The 15,402-nt window shown below is 37.6% G+C and overlaps 1 protein-coding gene across 1 annotated transcript; it reads left to right on the forward strand.

Annotated features, from left to right (window-relative positions):
- The first annotated feature begins 2,711 nt into the window (after positions 1-2,711).
- On the forward strand, positions 2,712-14,704 carry scara3 (scavenger receptor class A, member 3). Its single transcript, XM_051876120.1, has 7 exons — positions 2,712-3,051; positions 8,310-8,345; positions 8,677-8,721; positions 9,040-9,159; positions 10,365-10,445; positions 11,110-12,153; positions 12,398-14,704. The coding sequence occupies exons 1-7, from the start codon at positions 3,045-3,047 to the stop codon at positions 12,832-12,834; spliced, it is 1,770 nt and encodes a 589-aa protein (XP_051732080.1). The 5' UTR covers positions 2,712-3,044; the 3' UTR covers positions 12,835-14,704.
- Positions 14,705-15,402: the final 698 nt, after the last annotated feature.

Here is a 15,402-nt window from a genome sequence, read left to right on the forward strand (position 1 = left end):
TCTATTAAACACTACTCTATTTGTTGGCATTATTTATGGTTTTGGCAAGCAGATCAAAGCTGGTGGTTTTGGAGTAATTTGATGCATGCTAACACTCTGCTTCAACACATATGGAGGTACGCGTGTGCAATTTACAGCAGATCATCTGCTAAACCTCTCATTCACTTAAAATTGTTTTTTTTTTTGTTGTTTTTAATCCAACAGTCCCAAAAATATTATTAGATACTGGTGAAATTTGGTTAACCATTACAATTACAACAGCATTAGATGCCATTTCATACTAGCTGTCAGCATGTAGCTGTTCTTTCCTCAGTAAACATGTAATAAATCTCAATCAGTTCATTTATTAAAAGCACATTTGCTTCCACATCTGCACAAATATTAACAACGAAGCTAAAATTGTGAACTATGAACATCCAAGTGAGATCTTTCACACAAGTTAAATGAGAAACATCATACCCTTTTGATCAATTCAATTCAGTTCTTTATTTATAGAGCTGCTTTTGTGAGAACAATGGATTAGGAAGTGCTTAACACAGACTGTAAGTGAATGTAATGGCTAAATGGAACACTATCAAACAAGTATTATGGTATTGGCATTGTTTTTCATGCACGGCACTGTGATATTACACTGATTTTTTGGGACATGTCCCATGGTACAACAATGGTCTTCTTTAAACACCATGGTATGTGAATATTTTCATGTTCATTTAGTACAATGGTACTACATTCTCATTACATTAAGTGAAGGTTACTCTTCTTTTCAGACAACACCTTTACTCTCTTCTTTCTTTGTTTCTAATGTTTTTTCTTACTCTTTTTCAACTTGTTTTGTTCTCTTAGGTCATCACGGAAGAACAATAACAGACAAATGGGAGAGTTGATCTTGAGGTGGAGCAGAAGTGAGCTTGTTTTTGTTATGAACACATGAGGATGAAAAGAAACCTTATATCATCATCTTCTTTTTCCCAAACCCCCGCTCCATGAATGGAATCCGTGATTGCAAAACGTCCATATGGGACAGAATTTCCTGTCCTAATTTGACCTTTCTCACTTGATAACATGGTAACTATACTGTATTCTGTGATGTCTTTGCATTTGAGGCCACGATTGACATTTCTTGACTATTACATGATTAATAATTTTAAATGGTTTTAATGAATCAATTTTTTTATACTAACAGGCCCACATGCTTAATCAGAAACAGAAGGTATCAAAGATATGTCGTGGAAGGAGAATGACAGTAAGTGAAAAGAGGTAAAAGTCATGTGCCTTCAAAGGTATTTGATACCCAAATAGAATAACATTCTATGTAATGAATTGTTTGTTGTTTTTTCAAATAAGATATTGCTAATTACAAATTACAAACATATAGTCTTAAAGCAATAGTTTACCCAAAATAATAGTTCACCCTCATTTGTTGCAAAACTTAGTTTCTGCTGTGGAACAATATGTTTTGAAGAATGTTCATGCTGCTCTTTTATATACATAGAAATTCACTGTGATCACAAATGTCAAAATCCAAAAAAGTACAATAAAAGTGAATCGTGGTTAATTTAATATATCAATAATCCCAGTTTATGGGATTTACTATGAATTTTGTATTATAGATTTTCCAAACTTTTTTGTGAACCAAATTCCCATTTCCATTGTATAAAGTGTGGTAGATTTTCCCCTACGCACCTGACTTAAGTTTACCTGGGGCGTCTCCTAGTCGACACCCGAGCGTCTACTGGCGACACTCAAAAATATGTATACTCTAGCACTGCGTCTACTAGTCGACAACTGGCTTCGAGTCGGTCAGCGTCTTGACCCTTTTGAACACCATCACTTGGGAATAAGGTCTCTAGTGTTCCCTAACTTGCTGCACAGCAATAACCAGATAGACTCCAGACTATGCCTTAGAATATGCTTTATTCACGGCCAGAGGACCTCATATCTATCACAGAGAATCCCACCAGCAAAAAGAATACAACAGTTTATATAGGATAGGAGCACGGCAAAACATTCTACAATATGATTGGTTCTTCATATGTCAAACCCTCCTGTTACTAGGTAAAGCAAGATCTGTTTATTAGTCCGTTGTTTACTCAATATCATGGGGCTTTTATATTTAGATGGTTGTCTAGCTGTCCCTAAGTTTCATTTCCCTTTTTCTTATTTTTGGACACGATTCAGACATACACTGACTTAGGCCTAAAGTTTGAGGACATTTAGGCTTCAAAAGCATATAAATGTTATTCCTGCAAGGAAAAAGAAATGTTAGTTATGATTAATTAAAAAATTCCATCACAAAAGATACATGACTGGAATGACTTAATTTTAAACTGAATGCTAATATTGCTCAATAGAACATTGAAATTGGCATTTTAAGCATATATACACTGTCTGTAGTTCAGAAAATGTGTATGCAAAAAGTATGAAGCTACACTTTGCGTTCACAAGCATTAATAGCACAATAATATTTATCTCTCCTCTCAACAACAAACTCTTCAGGAACAGCATGTTCCTTTTTGTTCTATATGGCAAACATAATTTGTAAATCTCTCAACAACAGAAGGCCACAGAAGATAAAGGTGCCTGTTGCTCCAATACCAAACATTTGTTAACAATTAGGCCAGTGCTCAAGACTGACTCACTGAAGCACATGCACCGTGTCCCACCTCCTCCTTTTCTCCTCCTTCTCCCTTCATCGGCTCCCTCCCTTTCCCACACAGAAACAATCACTCCCTCTCTCCGGCATGTTTCCCAAAGCTGCACATGGTTACTGTCCAAGGTATTACTTTCCACTGGTTCTATAGCAAAGAGGCAGCATGTTATAGAGGGGTCCTCTTGACACCCCAGCTGTTGGATGCTGCACCCACAAGATTGGATTAGTCTGCAGATATTTCTTGTAAGCAAACCAGTATTCTTCTTGAATGATGCTCTGGATTCTGATAAGTCTTTGAAATACATCCCAAGTTTGAACGTTCAGACAGGTGAAATATATTTGGTCTCCACACACATATTTACCAAATTGACCTGGGGTGTTTTACAGAATCAACATGAAAGGTAAGCAATGTTTCTTTTTATTGATTCATACTTTGGCTAATTTGTTTTTTTATTCATGTGAGTAATACTTGTAAATACTGGCAAACATGAGCGTGCTGACAGCACACATTCAAAACTGAAACTCTGAGGGTCTAGAGAAAGCAGGGAGCTGTTGATGTTGGATGCAAGTTTGTGTTTCTGTTACTTTGACAGCAAAATACATCATACCTTCACCACTCTCAGCTTGACACTATTTGCTATTGAATTTTTAGATGAACCACATCAAAGGGGCAGCATTTTCGATGCTGGTTCTAGTCAACACAGAATAATATAAGACCATTGGTTTTCATTAAAGCCAAGCCAGTTCTTTTTGAAGGCAAGTGGAACATGTGGATATGCGTCCTTTGGTAGGATCTTGAATTTATAGGAAACATATCCAAAATGAAGATAAATTTCTTTCTCTATTAATGCATAAACCAGAGACTCATGAAAGAGCATGGCTCCTAATGCATTCCTCATGCCGTGAGATATGTGCGGGAAAGTTCTTCATTCTTGGGCAGCAGGTGTGGAGCCAGTGCTAACCGCACAGGCATACATTCCCTTCAGCTGTTTTTTTCCAAGATCTGACCAATTAATCTATTTGTAATAGACATAAAGGGGCGAACAGGCTCTTCTTATTCTTGGTTACGTCTAATTGAAGTGTGTCAGATCTAATGAAACACATTTGCGCAACATATTTGTGTATAATTGAACACAGCACGTCCTGATTTTGACAAGTTAGACACATTCCTGGGTCAACATATTTTGTTGATCCTGGAACAACATTCCTGTTTGAAAATTTAGTCCTAACCATATTCCTACACCTAAACCTAAGCTTACCCATAAGTTATCCCTAAAATCAGAGGGGAATGATAGGTGAATAACACTGATGTAGAAGCACCTAACCCTGCTGGTTGTACGCCTGAAGTTGACATAAACTGTAAACTTGTCTCTCAGACCTGATCGGTTGATTGGGATGTTGTTCTAGGATCAACAAAGATGTTGATCCAGGAAGATGTTGCACTTGGTGGAATCAGGGTCTGCACTGAAGATGGAAGGACCAAAGAAAATGGTCAAAGAAAAATTGTGTTTTTCAAGCCTAATGGGGTTGTCTTTAAGAGCCTGTAAAGCATCCCAGAACATGTATTTTTAATGTAATTAATGTGTGACTGTAAACATGCAGATGTCTAAAGATGGGAGTGTAGGGGTGAGATTCACCTCCATTTATTCCTTTATTTTCGTAAACTACAATATATATTAAGAATGTTTTCAATTACTCTCTATTGAACTATGGTTGAACTCTTCAGTAGAAGTGCACATACTTTTAAAAATGCGTGTAAAGCAGTTGTACATCAAGTAGAACTGTAGAGACACTTGTCTTTATTAGTTGTGGTTGGGTTTCTGTGGTTTGGAAAGACCCTGCCCTCTGCCTCCGCTTCCCATCTCAAGCTGCAGGCGTTCCTGTCAGATGTTTTATACCCACTGCATTCATCTGGTCACATAATACCAGTATTACTGTATGTTTCCTGTGTTTTGGTGCTTTTCAGTGAAGTGTATCCATTTAAAGGCATGGGAACACTAGGCAAACTCTTGAACCCACAGTTTAGAGATCATGTACACTACGCCAATTCGTTCTTTTGGACATCAAAGCCCCAGAAGATACCCTTGAGAACACCTTATCAAGTAGCTTTCCATTGCGAGATTTGAAGGATTAGGAGAATCCTCATTCATCTTTGGCCACTCTAGAAGGTGTTGAAGAGGTCAACCTCAAACTTTTGACATTGTGAAGTTCTGACCTCTTAAGCCTTGTTATCCAGAGTTCTCAACTCTTGAGTTGTATGAACATTCATTGCCCTTGCTGTATTTGTGGAAAAGATGATGAACTGAAAGGATACCTCATAACAAATTACATATTGTGAAGAAAAGACTAAATATTTTGACAACCATGTTTTGATGGAGTGCATTTTGGTACTTCTTGGTCTTTAAAATGGGCGCAGGCAATATATTATTGCCTCAGATTAGTATTTACATGCCACCATTGTAATTCATGTGGTTGTAGTTATTCTCACAGTGTTTCAAAGACCCAGAGTGAAATTTCAGCCTGTAATGTTTGGTCAGGGCACAGATGTTGTTTTCATAGCTGGATGTAACATCTGCCCACGTGGACTGTTTTACTTATGTATGTACACCTGCGATAACTGATGTTTTAAGATTGTATCCTTCAAATGCTACCTAAATTGTGTCCATGCTAATGTGACATGGATCATATTCTTTTACAGTGCAATAATATTTCTGTGTTCTAAGGTTAACAAATGCTGTTGATTTAGAGAGAAAACCGCAGACGTGGCCAGTTTTCAATTTTTTTGAGATCCATTTACTGTATTATATCGTTGCATAACATGCAAACTGAAGACTGCCTTCTTGTTTAAAATTTGTTTACTTCATTTAACTGTATTTTGAATTTTGACTGCCAACCCTTTATAAACACTGGCATATTCACCTTATGCTCTCAGACTTCTAACAAAATCTAGAAACTTTCCATTTCCTCCAGATCCTTGAATGACCCGTCAAGCTAATTAAATATCCTGCCTCTTTCATACTTCTCAAGTACTTCTCTTGACCCCGCCATAGTGCTTTTCGATGGTTCTTTCCATGTAAGCAATGTTTTCAAGGGGAATTCAGACATCCAGACTAGACTAGAGGGTCCCCTCCTTTTCCTCTGTACTGTTGGCAACATTACACTACCACAAGACCCAAGGTTGCGCCTGCTCCGAGCCACCTGTGTAGCCAGGACTGGTGGGGATATGTAAAGTCTCTCCACTTTCTCCCTCATCAAGCTTTTGCCCATTCTAGCACTCTGGCTCCGATAGACCTGACCTCAGCGGCTTGAGTAGTAGGTATAAACAATCTCATCATGAGCTTAGCAGGTTTGGCATGCCAAAGTATGGCTCCAAGCCTGGGGTTTGAAAAATACAGACCCAAGATTTTAAACCAACATAAAATGAAGCAGGTGTAAACTCCCTGAGACTGTGGTTTTGAGAGATGTTATTTTAAAAGTGCTTGCTGAACAATAGTGTCCGATAAAGAGAAAGCAGCATTGGCTGTAATGACTGGCATACCTCCAGTAACAACTCTGTACTCAGGATGACCTTCAGTACCAACCCAGTGCTCTTCAGATGAAAGGTAGAGACGCTGAGTCACCATTCCTTTGTGTAGTTGAAGCCCAGTTTTTCCCATTTTTTATAAAGCAAGCCCTGGCTTGTCTCCAATGCAACCATGACTCTCCAGAACATTGTAGATTGCAACCTTTCATAGAGATGCCTTAACATTTTCAAGATTTTTGTTATGTATTCCTTCCTTCTTCCTATGGGATAGCAAGCTTTGTGGAACATAGATGGTCTTGGAGACCATAACACATCTCGATGTTTGTGCTCAAGTATCTAAGAACAGGCTTAACAAGGTCTTCCCTCATGATTCAGTTTGGAGACTCTTTTTTTATCTTTGTCTCTTGTTGATAAAGCTTATATGTTCTGATGGCATATAGTCCAATTTTTCCTCACTTGAAGCACCCCTACAATGTTTTAGTTGTACTTCATTAAGTCATCAGCTATTTAGGTTACTAACTGTCATGGGTGGCTGAAATAAGCTTAGTCTGGATAACCCTCTGCTGACAATGCTTTTCCAGATGTTGTGCTATATGCAATAACATTCATCCTTTATTCTATTCATAGCTATGTCTGCACCACACCTTTATTTTTGTGGCATTTGGCCAGAACAGCTGTGGTTTTTCCCACCCAAGGCTCCTGGCCAGCCATCTCTTGGTGTTGCAGCCAAGAAATATTTTAATATTTATTAATTTAATTGGTAGCACTTTATTTTACAGTCCTGTTCCCCATGTACATACTATGTACTTATTATAGTAATTACAATAACTGGCTAATAACTAGGTACTAACCAAGAACCTACCCCTAAACTTAACTTATATAAGTTATCTTATATTACCCACCACTTTCTTAGGTAAGTACATGTAAGTGCATGCACTGTAAAATAAAGTGCAACCATTTAATATTATATATATATAGAGAGAGAGAGAGAGAGGAATAAAATATCCTGGGAATATTTAATATTTTGCATGTCAGAGCTATATATACAGTCAAACCAAAAATTATTCAGACATTTTTGATATATTTTTACTAGTGGGTGCAGGACACTGTAGTTCATTTATGTAAGTGAAGATAGCAAAATAAAGTAAACTGTGACATATTATATCCCAAAATTCTTCATACAGTGGACTACCAGTAAAATTGATAAATATTTGGAACCAAAAATTATTCAGAAACTTTGACCTGACCATGTTTTGCTTAAGTTTTATCTGACATAATTAAGATTCTGTCATTTATTACTCACCCTCATGTCGTTCCACACCTGTAAGACCTTCGTTCATCTTCAGAACACAAATTACGATATTTTTGTTAAAATCCGATGGCTCAGTGAGGCCTGCATCGCCAGCAATAACACTCCCTTTTTCAATGCCCAGAAAGCTACTAAAAACATATTTAAAACAGTTCACGTGACTACAGTGGTTCAACCTTAATGTTATGAAGCGACAAGAATACTTTTTGTGCGGCAAAAATAACAAAAAAGTGGCTTTATTCAACAATATATAGTGATGAGCGATTTCAAAACACTGCTTCATGAAGCTTCGAAGCTTAACGAATCATTAGTTTCGATTCAGTGGTTCGGAGCGCGTATCAAACTGCCAGAGTCACGTGAACTATTGAAGTTTCAAAACACTTATGACATAACGAAGCTTCGTTTACTGAAATCACGTGATTTTGGCGCTCTGAACCACTGATTCGAAACAAAAGATTTGTAAAGCTTCGAAGCTGACATGCAAAATATTCCCAGGCAATTTTATTCCTCCCATGTGGAATAAATCCTCCAAAAGATCCCATCTAATTTAGTAAAAACACTACCCTCACCAATTTCGTGTAATTGCGCTAATATAGCTAAGGTTCTTTCCAACAGTGACCTCATCTAGTAATAATCGGTCCAAGTTCACTTGTTTGTGTCTTGAAGGGAGTACCAGCAAGCAGGCCTTATAAGTATTCAGCTCTTAGTTTATGATTTAATGTTTCTGGTGATAAAGCGAATGTGTTCGTCCTTCTCTGAGATAATCTATTGAACTTAATTTGCGAACACATACATCAACCCTGCTGCTTTTCCCCCCTCTCTTGCAGATAGCTATTGTGGCTACGAGAACCAGCTTTTTAATGGTATGTGGAGACTTTCTCTTCTTCTTACAGTTTTATTTAGACCCTCTTGATATAGAGTTATAAGACCAAATATGTGCTTAATCCCTGCAGTGGATCTAGTTGTCCTCTTATAATCTCCTGCAATTAAAGTCTGAGACCTGACATGATGAAAATATGATGGTACAATGTTTTTGTACTGTGCAGGAGGTAAATGATGAGTCTCAAGAGGAACTGTGTTTGATTAGCCAATACAATGAATGATGATTTAATAGGATTATGATTAGATTCATGTATGATGTTATAAATTGTAAAGTCGTGACTTATTCGTGTTTTGTGCAATTTCTCTTTGTAGAGGAGGACTTAACTGGAGAAGAAGAGGAAATTCCTCCCTTGAGAGGTTAGAAAAATCATCTTTCTTAAAGCATATTGCTCTGCTTATTAATGAGGCATCACAGAGTACAAAAGATGGAGTTGGTAAAAGAGAGTTAAATAGTAGTATTTGATGTCTGTGATCTCCACAAATATGACACATCTTTTTTTTTTTGCAATGGTCTGACTTTTTCAGGCACATCTGTGTATTTAGATGTTAATAGTCTGTCTGGGATCAGGTTTTAATTTTTTATATAACAGTTAGGATATAATGGTTCATTTATGATAAAGTTCAGATCCGGCAGGAATACCAGGTTTCTTTATGAGTGTCTTTTTGTGTCCACAGGAAGGGCAAGAGGAGGATGTATGAAATGTCAGCAGACACATTCTCTTCAGCTAGCTGTCAAAATGCTCTATGGCTTTTTAGCTTTGCTCATTATTGCAGTGGCTGTCTTGGCATCCCTTGGTAAGATTTCACGGCACTGCAACACTATCACTTAATAATCTGTGTTTTCAACACAATCATTTTCTTGGTGAGGTGAACAATCATATTTGAAAGGTAGATACAAATACTTGGTCTTGAATCAGCAATGGATAAAATTAATTTGAGGATGTCCACATGAGAAGACACACTCCTGGAAGGGAGACAGATATGGGCCAGAGAAAAGGAATTTAGGACACCCTGATTTTCATCCTTCAGACTTACAAGATGCAGTGTGGTTTTTGATTCAGCATAACGCTCATAAAGTCAACAATCTCCAGATTTTATAGAAGCAGGCCAAAACCACACTCTAAATCTCACATCATGTGTGATGTTATATGCCAAATCTGAATCTTTTGCCCCACTTACGAGCATGAAAGCGTAACAAAAGTCAGTAGTGAAGTAACTGCGAATCATATACCTTCAAGACATTTCACCATTTACACAAACGTCTCCTTATAATTATATTATACAATAACAAATCCATGTTTCAAATACAATGGGTCTCCAACAGGAACTTCATGAGCATTGTCACACTGACAGATTGTAATACTACCACATCAGGTCACAACATTGCTAAACTGTGGCAAAATAAATCAAGAAGAATGTTGTTTGGTTTGATGAAAAATATGATGACAAGATGATGGTTTCAAAAACAGGCCTAACTACAAGATATTTCAGAATGATGCCACACACACATCTGTTTCATATTTCTTTAACTCCTCAAGAATGTTGTTGAAAGCAGTTATGCATGTAATATGCATGCTATTATGTTAAGGAATTTTATATAGAAATTGAATCTGAAGTTTGCGCAAGTCAAGTCAAGTAACACAAGCATCCTGTTTAGTGACAAAAAGTAAGCAATTTCCTTTTAGCAACTTTTTAAAATACAGCAGGTAACATGCAGACATACAGCTGGAAAATAAATTACAACCACATGCAAGGGTCCATTACACTTTACCAGTCCCCGTAGTCCAAGATTAAGTCTTGGTGTGTGAAGAAAGGTTCAGAAAAGAATTCCAAACCTGTGTATTGTTCCAACATTCCAATGTTATGCAATTTCACATTTTTGATTAGAATTAGACATTTATATTGAACTTTTTTTTTTTTTTTGCTTTCTTGTTTGTTTGTAACACACCACCTAATTCTCTAAAATGACAGTTTTAATATCAATAAATTTGTCTTGTCAGTCTTCAGGAGAGTTGACAGCTTATCTGAAGAGGAATTATTTTATCACAAACACATTTCCAAAGTCCAGGAGAGTATAAAAGGTAAGAATTCTTGTTTTACAGTATGTGAATTTTACTACTAGAAATTACAGTGTTATTTTAATATTTATATACTAATATAGTTGTTGTTATTAGTATTTTGAATTATTTTATATTTTCACTTTTAATTTTAGTTTGTTTTAATAATTTTGTTATGTGCGTTTGTCATTTTTATTATTAGTTTCTTAAATTTGTTAAAGCTTTAATTTATTTATATTACATAGTTTTAGTAATAATTTAGTAAAGAAGTACTTCAGTTTAAATTTGTTAAAGTTTAAGATTTTTCAATTTATATTTTAATTTTTTTTTATAATTTTTTATTTCAATTACTGAAAACTATTTTAATAGTTTTAGTTTTAGTTAACTGATCTACAACAGGAAAGTGAAAGTGCAAAAAGAAAACCATGTTTTCAGACAGTTGCTTCTGTTTAAAATAGGCCTGCTAGATTTATCTAATTTGTTTATCTAATCTCTCGGTTCACATCCTGTGGACGGTGAACCCCTCAGTGAGTAAGACCTCATGAGAAATCATTTATAACCAAAATAATGACCTAAGAAACAGCCGTGCACACAGAATGCTCAGAATGTTAAAACACAATTGTATTTTCATGCAGTGTATTTTGTGTCAGCAGTACAAGAGATTCACGGTTTGGTGGTTCTATTGTAGATATCAGCACTGCAAACAACTATTCCAACTGCTTAGATGTTGCACAATTCCAAGAGGAGATTGCCAGACTGAAGAAGGAGTTTGAGGAGATCCAGAAGATGGTACTCAGTCAAAAGCAGCAGTTGGACCAGGCGACCCAATCTCAGCAAAGTCTTACGCAATCCAGCAACAGAATGACAAGGGACCTCCAGGCCTTTGGAATCCTCATTAAGCGTATAAACCAGTCTCTGGGCCAGTACGTGGATCAGGTAACTGGCTGGCAGGTTGTCATCAATGAAACTGATCAAGGGATGAAAAACGTTCTTGAGGATCAGTATGATTTGAAGGCCACAATGCAACAAGTCAACACCACTGTTGCCCTTAGTGCGTTGTGGATTGGTGCTCTTCAGAGGAAGGCCGAAGAGGAGACCTTGGTGCTCCAAAAAATTACAGCGGACTGGCAGAATTACAGTAGAGTTTTAAGTGCCCTGAAATCCAATGCTAGCCTAACCATGCAGACCGTGAGGGCTGTTCAAAGTGGTGTCTCTGCCACTCACCAGCGTATCAGCATGAGTTCAGAGATGGTACATGACCTCACTCTGCAAGTCATGAACCTTCAGATGCAACTGGACAATGTCTCGTCTTACATTGACGAACACGAGGAGAACATGCATGACCACCAGTACCACGCAAAGTACTACGAAAACCGGACCGGGGAACGATTTGTAACATTGGATGCAAGAATGAACTCCATTGAAATGGAGATTGACACAGTTTCTTCCAGCATCAATGCAACCGTCAGCCATGTTCAGAGCATGTACAAGTATATCAACATAGAGAGTTCCTCTTGTCAATCCAGATTGGGCAGTCACACGGAAGATTTGCAGAACTTGAACAACACAGTCTTGCTTCTCCTTCACCTAGCCGACACTCTGAGAATGCAGTATATGATGCTGAACGTACGCCTCGAAGCTGATGTGAGGAACTTATCACTGGTGATGGAGGAGATGAAGCTAGTAGACACCAGTCATGCAAAGCTGATCCAGAACTTCACTATTCTGAAAGGTTGTTGTTTACCTGTAGTTCGCTGAATGGCCACTGTACCGCAGAGTTTAATGCCAAGCCTGATCAAAACATGAAGACCTTGATTAGCTTGTTCGGGAGCGTTTGTTTAGGACTGGGGGCTAAACTCTGCTGGACAGTGATCCTCTAGGGCCAGATTTGAAGAGCCCTGCTGTAGTGTCTATGAAATAGCTTCACTTGCTTGTTCTTGAAGAGTCTAATGTCTTTTTTTCTGGATTCTTAATAGGTATGCCTGGTCCACCAGGTCCAAAGGGAAGCAGGGGAGAACCGGGAGCCAAAGGACCTCTAGGTGTATCAGGACTGAAAGGAGACCGGGGACTTGTAGGAAGTCGTGGACCTCAAGGATTAAAGGGCGCTATAGGAATTAAGGGGGATCAAGGTGAGCAAGGAGCTTCTGGGATGAAAGGTGGGCCAGGACTTAAAGGAGAAAAAGGGTCTTTAGGGCAACCAGGGCCTCGTGGTGAAAAGGGACAGAAGGGTGATATGGGGGCTCCTGGGAAGGATGGAATTCCTGGCCTCAAAGGACCGGCAGGAATACGGGGACAAGCTGGACTCCCAGGGGTACATGGACCTCCTGGACCGGTAGGAATGAAAGGCCCTGTAGGACCACCGGGGCCACCTGGAACACCTGGACCACCTGGGGAGCCTGCCCAAAAGTCATGAACAGATCGACATTCAACTTAAAAATAACCCAAATGGTGATACACTGACTGCCTTTCTGGACAGAGTTACCATCTTGCAGTAGATGGTGGTAGACGTCTACTTGGAGGTCTCTCTCTAAACAAGACGATGGTGGGGACTCTTTGGAATCTTTGAGGCCCACATGCACAATCCCCAAACATGGAGCTTGCTCTGAACAACAATACATAGGGTTTCAACACACTTAGAAAAGAGCTCATGCACAATTCTATATATGAGCCACTTCACAACAATCTTGTTTTAACAATGGTTACAGAGCCAGGCTGCTATGAAACCATTAACTGTACTAGGTACCATCCATTAGACTCAACAATTCGCCAGCATCAGCATTTGAAGACAGATAAACATTCGACAAATCAGACTTTTGCTTTTTATGGAGTGTATTTAGTAGTACAGCAACATTTTCCATTGTGTATTTGCATCATAATCCCAGAACATTCAGAGCAGGTACTCTGAAACATGATTTTAATTATGAGTTCAAGTAAACCAAATACTTTCACTCATTGAAGGTAGCATAGGTACAGATTTAATGCGAATAGTACAAGTGAACACATCATTTTACAGTTGCTGGCACTGCATGAACCCATGCAATGAGCATTGTGAACTGTACAAACATTTTTTTTCAGTCATTGGCTATGAACAGTGCAACTTTTAAAGGGTTAGTTCACCCAAAATTGAAAATTCTGTCATTTATTACTCACCCTCATGTTGTTCCATACCCATAAGACCTTCGTTCATCTTCGGAACACAAATTAAGATATTTTCGATAAAATCCGATGGCTCATTGAGGCCAATTTCAAATCACTGCTTCATAAAGCTTCAAAGCTTTACAAATCTTTTGTTTCAAATCAGTGGTTAGGAGCGTGTATCAAACTGCCAAAGTCATGCCCACCAGTGGTGAACCATTGAAATTTCGAAACGCTTATGACGTAACGAAGCCTCGTTTACTGAAATCACATGACTTTCACGCTCCAAACCACAGATTAAAAAAAAAAAAGATTTGTAAAGCTTCGAAGCTTCATGAAGCAGTGTTTTGAAAACGGCCATCACTAGATATTGTTGAAAAAAGTTATTTAGTTTTTTTGGCGCACAAAAAGTATTCTCGTCGCTTCATAACATTAAGGTTGAACCATCTGAAAGTGTTAATTGTCTTGCTGGCAATAGAGGCCTCGCTGAGCCATCGGATTTTATCAAAAATATCTTAATTTGCGTTCCGAAGATGAACGAAGGTCTTACGGGTGTAGAGGGTGGGTGAGTAATTAATGACAGAACACTATAAGTTTTAATGTTCATATTGGTTTGATTTCCCAATTTGTAAATATAGATAATTTTAACAGGTGTAATTTTATGTGTTGGTTAATGTGTTTAAGGAGATCTTTATGGTGTGTTAGCATACAGTTTATCCTCTTTGCACAACAATAAAGGATTATAAGAATATAAAAAAGATGGGGGCATTTTTGTTTAGCATTTTAAAGTTCACTAAGCAAGTACATATTTACATTTTCATTACTGCTTTTGTCATTTCATACTAAAATCATGAAACAAATAACCAACCCAGCAAGCACAAAATGTTTTTGTAACATTTCACAATGTTGCATTTTAAAAACTCAAAAAAAACAAAAAAAAAACAAGATGTGCAGTTTATGGATTTGTGCAAATTGATCTTGTTTTATACAGCCAAAATAAATCGTTTTGGAAACATAGAATTCCTAACTGGTAGGTTTCGCTTTAAGTACATATAAAGCGTCAATATAATGTGTTTTTATTTCAAAAACAATATACCAAAATGCAGTATGGGATGTTTTATTTAGGTATTAAAACAACTTGTGCCAGCTGTATGGGTAAAGAAGCTTTTCTTTCATCAAAGTGTTTTGCACATGCTGATGAGAAGCCTTTGTGATATCTGACTACTAGCAAGCTTAAACAGTTTCCACATGTGACAATAAATCATCATCATAGCTACAGTGAAAAGGTCAGCTCCATTTGATGGATCATTACATGGCTCATTTCGGCAAAGAGAGCATATCAAAAGCAAGTGCAAAACTACAATAAGATCTACACGATCAAATGTCTGTGTACTTCCATTATTAATGTTAGAAAACTAAGTCTGATTAGCATGTCCCTAAATAACCTTTATGTTTCATCTCTCGATGTACATCAATGCAATGAGTTGTTTTTTTTATACAGTTTAGTTTTCTTATTGTATCATGGCTAAGTTGTAATAAGGAAACAAACCATTAGCATTAGATGACTGACATTTGAATGTGGTGTGAGATCCCTATTTCCCAGTAATTCCCAGTCCCTTTTGTTTCTTTAAAAAATCTGTTTATTTCTCAATCCCATTATTTTTTTCTCAGGTTCATTACTGTGCAAATTGATCTTCAGCCTTCATCTACAGCTTGCTGTTTATGATATAATCCACAATTTTCGATCCGGTTTTTCAGAGGAAATTGATTCCTTGTGGGAATGACAACATAATTGTTACTGTGTGGGAACCAGCTGAATCGTTAAACCTCGATGGCAACAGCCAAA

Source organism: Ctenopharyngodon idella, chromosome 20, assembly GCF_019924925.1.
Source record: "Ctenopharyngodon idella isolate HZGC_01 chromosome 20, HZGC01, whole genome shotgun sequence".
Taxonomy (NCBI): domain Eukaryota; kingdom Metazoa; phylum Chordata; class Actinopteri; order Cypriniformes; family Xenocyprididae; genus Ctenopharyngodon; species Ctenopharyngodon idella.

Excerpts from the sequence above, each read along its gene's own strand:
- scara3 (XM_051876120.1), top strand. Across the intron at positions 9,160-10,364 it reads GGCTGTCTTGGCATCCCTTG|TCTTCAGGAGAGTTGACAGC; the intron begins GTAAGATTTCAC and ends TTGTCTTGTCAG. Across the intron at positions 12,154-12,397 it reads GAACTTCACTATTCTGAAAG|GTATGCCTGGTCCACCAGGT; the intron begins GTTGTTGTTTAC and ends GATTCTTAATAG.